The sequence below is a fragment of the Gavialis gangeticus genome, unplaced genomic scaffold (assembly GCF_001723915.1).
Source record: "Gavialis gangeticus isolate Ggan-Ray unplaced genomic scaffold, GavGan_comp1, whole genome shotgun sequence".
In the NCBI taxonomy this organism is placed as follows: domain Eukaryota; kingdom Metazoa; phylum Chordata; order Crocodylia; family Gavialidae; genus Gavialis; species Gavialis gangeticus.
This window is the reverse complement of record NW_017729034.1, coordinates 15,961,717-15,970,996: the sequence shown is the minus strand read 5'-3', so window position 1 is coordinate 15,970,996 and position 9,280 is coordinate 15,961,717. Positions and strand designations below refer to the sequence as shown.

General features: G+C 47.2%; 1 protein-coding gene across 1 annotated transcript in view; it reads left to right on the top strand.

Annotated features, from left to right (window-relative positions):
* KEL (Kell blood group, metallo-endopeptidase) overlaps positions 1-9,280 on the top strand; it is a 35,806-nt gene that overhangs the window by 11,997 nt on the left and 14,529 nt on the right. The window contains exons 6-11 of the mRNA XM_019526677.1: positions 2,552-2,617; positions 4,103-4,291; positions 4,670-4,815; positions 5,662-5,788; positions 6,369-6,479; positions 7,625-7,723. Of these exons, the coding sequence (XP_019382222.1) occupies positions 2,552-2,617; positions 4,103-4,291; positions 4,670-4,815; positions 5,662-5,788; positions 6,369-6,479; positions 7,625-7,723 (738 nt within the window). The remainder of the gene's footprint in view (positions 1-2,551; positions 2,618-4,102; positions 4,292-4,669; positions 4,816-5,661; positions 5,789-6,368; positions 6,480-7,624; positions 7,724-9,280) is intronic.

Below are 9,280 nucleotides of genomic sequence, written 5' to 3'. Positions count from 1 at the left end.
TGAGAGGGTGCCACTCCTGTTTCTGGATCCATACTTGCCATTAGATTCGCAAAGCAAGCCTGGTCTCTGCTGCTGGTAGTTAGGGTTGCCAACCCTCCTGGATTGGCCAGGAGTCTACCAGAATCAGCATCTATCTCCCAGTGACTATTGAAAGCAATTTGGGAGATTGAACAGGTGGAACAGTGCAATTAATTATTAGAGGTGCACCGGTACATTGGTCCCATATTGGATTGGCACTGATATAAGGAAAATTTGACAGAATTGGCTTTGTTTGGCTGATGTGGCTGATAATGTTGCCGATAAATGCCCCATGCATGCGCGCAGCCCCAGTGCAGCATGCAGGCGGCCAGGATCGTGGCCCAGCAGCATGGAATGCAGCTAGGTCCAGCTGGTAAGTCTGCTGTGAAGGAAGAGGTGTGTGTGGGGGGGCAGATTGAAGCCCCCATGGTAAAGGAGGGAGTAGGGCTGGGGCTGAGGCTGGGGAAGTGGCAGGCTCTGCACAGGCAAGGCGGGGCATGGGATGGAGCTGTGAGCAGCTCATCCAGGGGGCACGGGGTGGGGGCAGCTCCTGTCTGGGAGGGCATGGGGGGGTGTGCCCCTGGATCTGTGCATGAGGAGAGGGCAAGCTGCACCGGGCTTTTCCTAGCAAGGGGCTGGGCTGGCCTGCACTCAGGGCAGGTGGCAGCGGCACTGGGAAGGGGACTATGGTGAATTTTGGGGTGGCTGCAGTGCCCCCTGCCACCCATAGCTCCCCTCCTAATGCCACTGCTGCCTGCCCTGAGCGCAGCCTGGCCCAGCCCCAGTCCATAGCAGCAGCTCACCCTTGCCCCACACAGATTTGGAGGCATATGCCCCCCATGCCCTCCCGGAATGTGTGCAGCAGTAGAAGTCACCCCCTGCACCCTGGATGAGCCACTCATGGCTCCATCCTGTGCTCGGTCCCAGTTAAGCAGCATCTGCCCCTGGCCCTGCCCCAGCCCCACTGCCTCCCTCACTGCAGGGCCTCGATTTGCCCCCTGCCATGCTCCTTCCCTCCCCCCTTGTCCCTTCCCCCACAGTAGACTTTCCAGCTGGATGGTGCTCTCCAATCTGCCTGGCTGCATATTGGCAATCAGATCAGTTTCAGCCAATATAGCATTGGCCCAAAAAATCTCTATTGCGGCACCCATATTAATGACATTACATCATGCTGGAAAAAAAAATATCTCCTGGAATAGCTTCAGTCACAGTTGGCAACCCTACTGACGGTCTTGACCTGGCTCTGGTACAGTGCCGAGGCTGGGACTATGCTGAGTGCCAGTCCCCGCATCAGAGACTGAAAGTCATATTACTACCATGCAGCAGTCTGACTGTTGTATGAAGGAGGCAGACACATGCAGCCATAGCGAGGGTTGTAATATGGCTTCCCTTCAGGGACTGTCCAACCTTTATTATAGTTCCTCTAGTACAGCATGACTAATGGGTGTGGAGGACCAGGAATGTGATTGCTCCGCACCGATGATAGCTGAACATGTGCTATTTAATTTGATCTGGAGATACTCTTCCCTCAAAGTCACAACTTTATTACAATAGTATCAAACTTAACATGTGTTTTACTGTTTGAATGCACAGATGCTTGCATTTTAAATTTAATAAACACATCCTAAGCATACCATGAGACATAGCACAGAGACCCATGTTTAAATCCTATCCGTGGGGAGAGGAGTTAGAACCCAGCTTCCTAGGTGAACAAACTACCCACACAGTTACTGGAGGAAAAGATAGCATGTGTCTGATTTGGTTGCCAGTCTATGTGACTACATGGTTGCATTGTCATCCATATGTGTAGGACTACATGTCCAGAGGATAGAAATCCTCTGTATGCCTAAGTGCCAGAAATTGCCACTTCAGTAAGCAGGAAATAATAGAATTTCACCCTAAATGTTTTCATAATGGAAGGATGACCACAGTAGCACTTCTTACAGGGCAAATCATATAAGCTGCTATTTATCGTGTTTCAAGGCACTAGCTCACCATAGTTTGGGAGGCCAGGGTGTCCTCCCCACCCACTTTGTATAACTTTGTATAACAAGGTATATTCACAAAATTTTGAAGACTTCTTCTGAAGCAAAGTCTTGGCCACTATTGGAAATATGGGACCAAATGTTCTTTAATAACAGTTCCGACATGTTCATTTGTGTGTTCCTGCATTTTCATGTATTTCTTTTTTTCTTAAATTATTACTTATTATTAAATTATATGAAAAATTATCATTTGTTTTTGGGACTTAAAGAGTTGGAGGGAACATGACAATGAAAACCAAGGGCAAATTTTTCCCTTTCTCCTGCCTGTTGTCTCCCTTTCTCATTTAAATTCTGAGCTGTCCTAAGAGGGATAGGTTCTTCTTTTTTGGCATGCGTGCCTCTCAGGGTGGGTTCTTAATTAAAACAATCCAAAGCTACTATCAGACCAATTCTTGAACAGGAAAAAGAAATACAACCTCAAGGAACCTCTTTTCCAACCATTGGTGCTTTGGTATTAATCCAATGTTTTTCTTTCACACCCTTCCCAGATTGACCATCCTGAGTTTGAGATGCCAGCAGAGAGTGACTACAAAAAAAAATCTGATTACCCCAAGGTAACCTATCAGAAGCTGGGGCAAGGCAAAAATTAAAAACAAAAGCAAAAAAGGCCCACAAGTTTCAAAGAACTCCTTTGAAATGTCCCTTGCTTTATGGAGGCAATTTTTTATAGATGACTTTTATAGATCACTTAGGCTTATGTCTGATGCTTTCTTGAACATTTCTTCAGAAGACATATGTTATGGGTTTCCCTGTTAGGAAAAAAATAGGTATGTAGCCTATTTTTACCTAATAGCTTTGAAAATCCTGGTCCAGTAATATCATGCTGTGGTTTTAAACATGTGGTAAGGGTGAACACTGGGCTCTCCATTGATTCTATCTTACAGTCATAGAGTCATTCAAAAGTAGGGCTGGAAGGGACCTTGAGAGGTCATCTAGTCCAACCCCCTGCCTGAGGCAAGATCATCCCTATTTTGATCAAAAGCATTGTAATAAAACTCACCCCATCTACATTAAGTCTTTACAATGTGTTACTTATAACATACTTGTTAACATGTTTTAAAAAATGTGTTTTATTCTATATATGTAAAAGACCTTGGACTTTTGCAGCAAACCTAGGGAACCTAATTCCATAATTATGTAATTTTGTGATAATCTAATTTCATGACTATCCCAGCCCCTTTGCCTTTCTTAACTGCATAATCACATACAGCTGCAGTTTACAGTGCAAGTCTTTCAGATCAGAGCTTAAAAAAAAAAGTTCTGCCTCCTTACCATGGACATTTAAGATCCTTGTAACAGGAGTCTGCCCTGCCATTTCCATCTAAAATGTCACATGTATTCCCTGAAGCCTACTCCCACCCTAGACCTGGTTGCATTTCAGTGGGCACATCTACATGAGGCATTTTCTGTGAAGTTGACTCATTAACTCTTCATTAAAGCCTACCATCTACATGTGTAGTGCTATTAGGATAGAGTAAACTAATTAACTCCACTGTAGGATAGTACTGCCAGACACAAGTGCAATAATGACAGTTATTTACTCTGCTGCAACACAAATGTAGATGCTGATGGGGTTGGTTGGTGCATGAGGGTGCTTCTGTGTGGCAGCTGCCTGCTGGATAGCCCTTAACTGGAGCACCCTCATGTCCCAGCCAGCCCCTATGCATCACATTGAGTCAGCTCAAGGTGCTACAGTTCTGGGTGCATGTGAAAATGCGGCACCTGGGAACAATAAGCTCTGGCACAAACTGTGCCAGAATTTATTCATTCACATTCATTGCATGTGTAGATGTACCCAGTAATGACTTTTCCCTGTATTAAAGACATGCAAAGTATGAAGAAAATAGAAGACCTTATTTCCCATGGAGGATTCAGTAATGCTCACTGAGCCAGAAACTATATTCAGCAAATCATGTTTCTTGTAAAGAGTTACAGAAGAAAACAGGGTTGGCAGGGACAGCATTGAAAGTGCAAGGCTTGGGTGGAACAGCTCCAACCTCAGCCTTGTAGCTCTCCTGGGGATGTGCTTTGTGTCACAGGATGTCCGTCTGTATCTGTCGTATCTGCTGAATCTGGGGACACTGCTGGGAGTGCCCCAGGACATTACCGCCACCTACATCTCCTTCACCTTGGCCTTCATCTCCAACCTCCAGAGTGTGGTCACCCCACTGCAGAAGCGACAGGAGAGGAGGATGCTGTTCTATAAAACCACCATTGAGGAGTTGCAGGTAGGCATGCCCTGCAGCGTGAGGAGGGCTGCACATATATTTTCCACTTCTCCAAGACTCAGGTGGGAGGGGAGGGGAGGTGCCTTTTGCAGGGGCCAGCCAGAAATTGCCATTCTCTTTCTCTCACTCCTGGAGTCTCCTTTCCCACTGAGTTGCCACAGCAATCTGCTGGGGCTGGTCATCCCTGGTCCCATGGTGATGCTCCCATCCTTACACTCAGCCCTGATATTTCCCTCCCTGTGTTATCCCTGCCTACCAAGCTCAGCCTGGGAGGGTGCCCTCTGCTGGCAACAAGGAAGCCAGTCCCATATGCTGCCATACAGTCCTGGGGGTGTGCAGGAAGTTGACCTGTCAGCCCATCCATTGTTTTGCCTTTAGGAAAAGGCTCCAGCCATTGACTGGCTGTCATGCCTAGAGGCAGCCTTCTATCCTGTGCAGCTGAGTCTCTCCCAGCCCATTGTGGTTCATGACATGGACTACTTGAAGAACATGTCACGGCTGATCATAGAGTGGCAGGACAGGAGGTAGGAGTTCATGCTCATTACCATCTCCATTAAGCCTCCAGACCGGGATGCTGTGATAGCTTCAGATGTGGTGAATGCAGCATGATTGACTTGACCAATATTCAGAAGGGGAACTACTAAAGAAAGGTTTGGAGGGTGATGCAGCAGGGACTTCCACAGGCAGTCATGAAGTAGTAGGCAGACATATAGAGCCAGATCTTGTCCTACTTTCTAGGCACATAAGTAGACTGAGGCACCTAAGGCTGTAAACAGATGCCATAATTGTCCTGGGAGAAAGCTTTTTGTCCTGGGATTGTACAGATGTACATATTCAATGTCCCTCTGAAGTGTGCTAGATAAAATTCACTAGCACTTTTTTCCGTTGTACATCCTCACAGGACTCCTGTTTTGATCTGGGACACGCCTTGCAACAATAACTCCTGGATCAAATGAGGTGTCTTTTTGTGCCCACAAGTGATTCTATTCTATCCTGGTTGGATCCCTGAAAAACTGTTAATGCAAAAGGTGGGAGGGTCCTCCACCTATTCCTCACTGCCTTTTGTGCATAGGGGTAAGATCATGGTATGGTACAAGAGTTGCTTCATTAATGAACCTATGTGGAGTTGAGCAGGGTGGAATAGAATTGCACTTAGGAGCCCATGCCCACTTAGATGCCCAACAGACAGGGTAGAATCTGGCCCATTGTTGTCCAGTTCTAAACTGTGGGTGTTCAGAAGTATTGTTGTTTAAACAGTGACCCTAGCCCGACAAAGCTGCAGCTACATTTTAGTTCTGGGTAAATTGGTCCTTATCTATTAAGTGTACATATAAATGTCCTACTGTGCTATATGTTTTTTCTTTGCCTAGCACCCTGCAGATCTATATGATACTTCACATGGTGACGAATCTCTCTCCAGCCCTGGACAGCCGGTTCCAAGATGCACACCAGGAGCTGATGAAGAAGCTTCTTGGACCAAGAGAAGAGTTGGGGATGGTGAGTCAGCTTCCCGTCAGACTCCTTGGCAGCTGTCATGAACCATTCCCACTTTCTGCAACCTCTTAGGGTGGGGTTTCTCAGGTTGGACGTTGGGGCAAAGAGGAATGAAGAAGGAGAAGCTGGCCATGCCGGCAGCAACATTTCCAGTAGCTGTTCCCTTAGAATTGATACTGTGGATTGTGGCCATCCTGCACAGCCCCCTATCTACTCCATTCCCAGTATCCAATCCACTCCTTGAAGCTTCCACAAAAGCAGAGGCTGGGGTACAATGTACTGGTGGGCAGCTTCCCCCTTGCTCTTCTTAACCTGGATAACAAATCCCTTCCCTTACCAGCCCTTACTCCTGGGGCTATGATGTTGACATGACATTTTTCAAGGCACTCAGAGGCTTTTGCATTTAATAAAAATATAGACAAAAATTAAACCGAATGCTGGATTATTCATTGCCATCCCTACTACAAAACAACATGCATTCAACAAGTGCCTCTTCTGCCTGTGTGTTTCTTTGCCTTCCCTCTCCACATGTCTTTGCTGTTGTCCTTCCCTGTGTCTTTATCACTCTCTCCCTGCCTCTCAGGTACAAAAGAGTCGCTGGCAGAAATGCCTGAGTGAGACCAGCATCTTTTTTGAGCCTGTCCTTGGAGAGATGATGGTGCAAGAAATTTTTCCTCCAGAGGCCAAGGAACTCGTAGGTATTTTCTTCCCCCACCCCAAACATGAATGCAGCTTCCCTCGTACCCTGATGAGGTGACACTCTCAAGGTCAGGTCACCCCCTTATTCCCTCTCTTTAGTTACATACTTCCCATCCTTCTTTGAGGCTTGGACGGACTTAGTGCTAGAATAATCAGTCTAAGGATCTCGGTGTGTACAGCTTGGTACTCATGCATGACCCTCCAATGACAGCCCACAGGAAGAGCACTTATGACCATCTCTAGCATGGAAACCAGAATGGCAGTCCCTGTACCTGTCAGTCATCTTGGCCCAAGATGCTGACATGGAATGTTTTGAGGCACTCGGAGGCTTAGCAGTATAGGCTGAGCAGGACTCATGAGTAACAATAACAGACTTACGTGCCAGGGCTTTAGAGTGGTCCTACAACCAAAAACAAATCTGTAGGCAGAGGGGAAGAGAAATGCTTTTGTTAAGATATCAGATTTCTATTCCCAGGTAGGTTAGCATATGCAGTGAATGGATGAAGGCTTTCCAATATGTGAAAAATGGCATTAACAAGAGGAAGCAGAACAGGAAGAGACTGAGACCATTGAGGTGGGGAAGGAAAGACACAAAGTGTATGTGTTGTACGTGAAAGTATAGTTCTTGTCATTCTGGGAGCAGCCTTGAAGTAAGTCTGTTGGACTTTATCCAGGTTGGGGTTGAGTTTAGAGTCATCTTGAGGGAAGCAACCTCCTGTCTGCTATGTCTGGTATCCCATTGCCCTCTTATTCAAGCAGTAGAGATGTCTCCAGGTCCTGTCCTCTTCCATGATAGGAGAGCTGAAGTTCAGGAAGGAATGGACATACTGTTGGGTTCCCCTCTCACCTAAGGACAGGCAGTGAAGAAAGGAGATGTCCTGTGCATACCTGGGGCGCAGCAAGTGTATAGTATGAAGAGAAGAAGTACATGGTTAAATGGATTGGTAGAATTAATTATCTTCAAGCTTCAGAAGAAGTGTCCTCCCTAGGTCTGGGTTGTAGTGGGCCTGGGGCAATGGGGCAAGGTGGTTGCCCAGTACTGAATGACCACAAGCCCTAATCTCTCAAGCCAAGTGAGGCATTGCCTCCAGAGCACCTGTTTTCCATAGGCCTGATTGGGCTTTTTTCTCCCTTTGGAAGGCTGAAAAGATTTTCTCTGAGGTCCAAAATGCCCTCCAGAGCCGGCTGGATCAGGTGGGATGGATGGATGAGCAAACCCGACAAGAGGCCAAAAGCAAGGTGTGTGTGGAAGTCACAAACTAATGAGGCTTTCAATTCCCAATAGCCTCTGCAAAAGAGATAGGGGCCTGTATATACATATACTCTGATATATATGCATTGGTATATCTCCGTATATAGGTGCTCTTACACTTACATGCTTGACCTTCTAATTAGGCACACGAAGGCTGTCCATATACACATGACCACAGCCCTGGCATGTCTGGCTGTGTGAAATTTTGCCACCAGTTTTGTTTTGACCCGTTTCAAGGTCGAAACAGCAGAATTGAAATGGAACAGATATGATCGAAACAGCCTCAAGACAAAATTGGCAAGTTGAAACATTTTGCCATTTCGACGCCGTTTTGATGTTTTGCCCATAGGTTATAATGGGGAAGGTTAAAACAGCCTGTAACTGTCATGTCTGGCCAGATTTAGATGAAACTTTCAGGAATGGTAGCCCTTTCTACAGGCATGAAGTCTGCCACGTTTTAAGGAGATTGGTGCAGGGGTTTCTGGGAAACTGCACCTCAAATTCTTAAAAGCAAAACTCATGTCATGTGTATGTGTTAAACCACAGCAGGGTCAAAACTGCAGGCATGCTAGCCCCTGCTGAGGCCACAAAGCATGCCAAGTTTAAGAAGATAGGTGTAAGTGTTTGGGGGAAACTGCACCTCAAGCTGTGGACAAGCAAAACTCATGACATGGGTGACACTGTGTGTGTTAAGGCGCAGCAGGGTGAAAGCTGCAGGGATGGTAGCCTCCACTGAGGCGACAAAGCCTGCCAGCTGTCAAGAGATAGGTGCAGGGGTTCTGGGTTTTGGGGCCCTGCACCCCTAGCTGCTGACAGGCAAAACTCGTGTCATGGGTGCTTGTGCAACTGTGTCTGTCTTGGGGCACAGTATGAACATGAGCCAGCAGTGTAATGCATGCCAGGGTATTGTTGGCCCTGCTGGCTACAGCATCACACTGCCAGTTCATGTTCATACTGTGGTCAATTATTATCCCCAGCTTCTTGGTAACAAGTGATGGGGGATCTTCAGTCCTGCTGCCTGATGAAAGGCAGCAATTGCACAAGCACGCATGTCACGAGTTTTGCCTGTCAGCAGCTAGGGGTGCAAGGCCCCAGAACCCAGACTCCCCCTGCACCTATCTCCTTGATAGATGGCAAGCTTAGTGGCCGCAGCAGGGCTGAGCAGCCAGGCCTGCAGTGGTTCTCCCTTCCCACGCTTCCCCAAGACAGACACAGTTGCACAAGCACCCATGACACGAGTTTTGCCTGCCTGTGGCCAGAGGTGCAGGGCCCCAGAGCCCAGAAGTCATGCATCTATCTCCTTGACAGCTGGCAGGCTTTGTGGCCATAGCAGGGGCCACCATCTCTGCTGTGCCTTAAGATACACAGTGTCGCCCATGTCATGATTTTTGCTTCTCTGCAGCTTGAGGTGCTGTTTTCCCAACCCCCTGCACCTATCTCCTTGAAACTTGGCAGTCTTTGTGCCCTCAGCAGGAGCTACCACCGTGCAGTTTTTACCCTGCTTTGGCTTAACACATACATTTGACATGAGTTTTCCTTTCAGG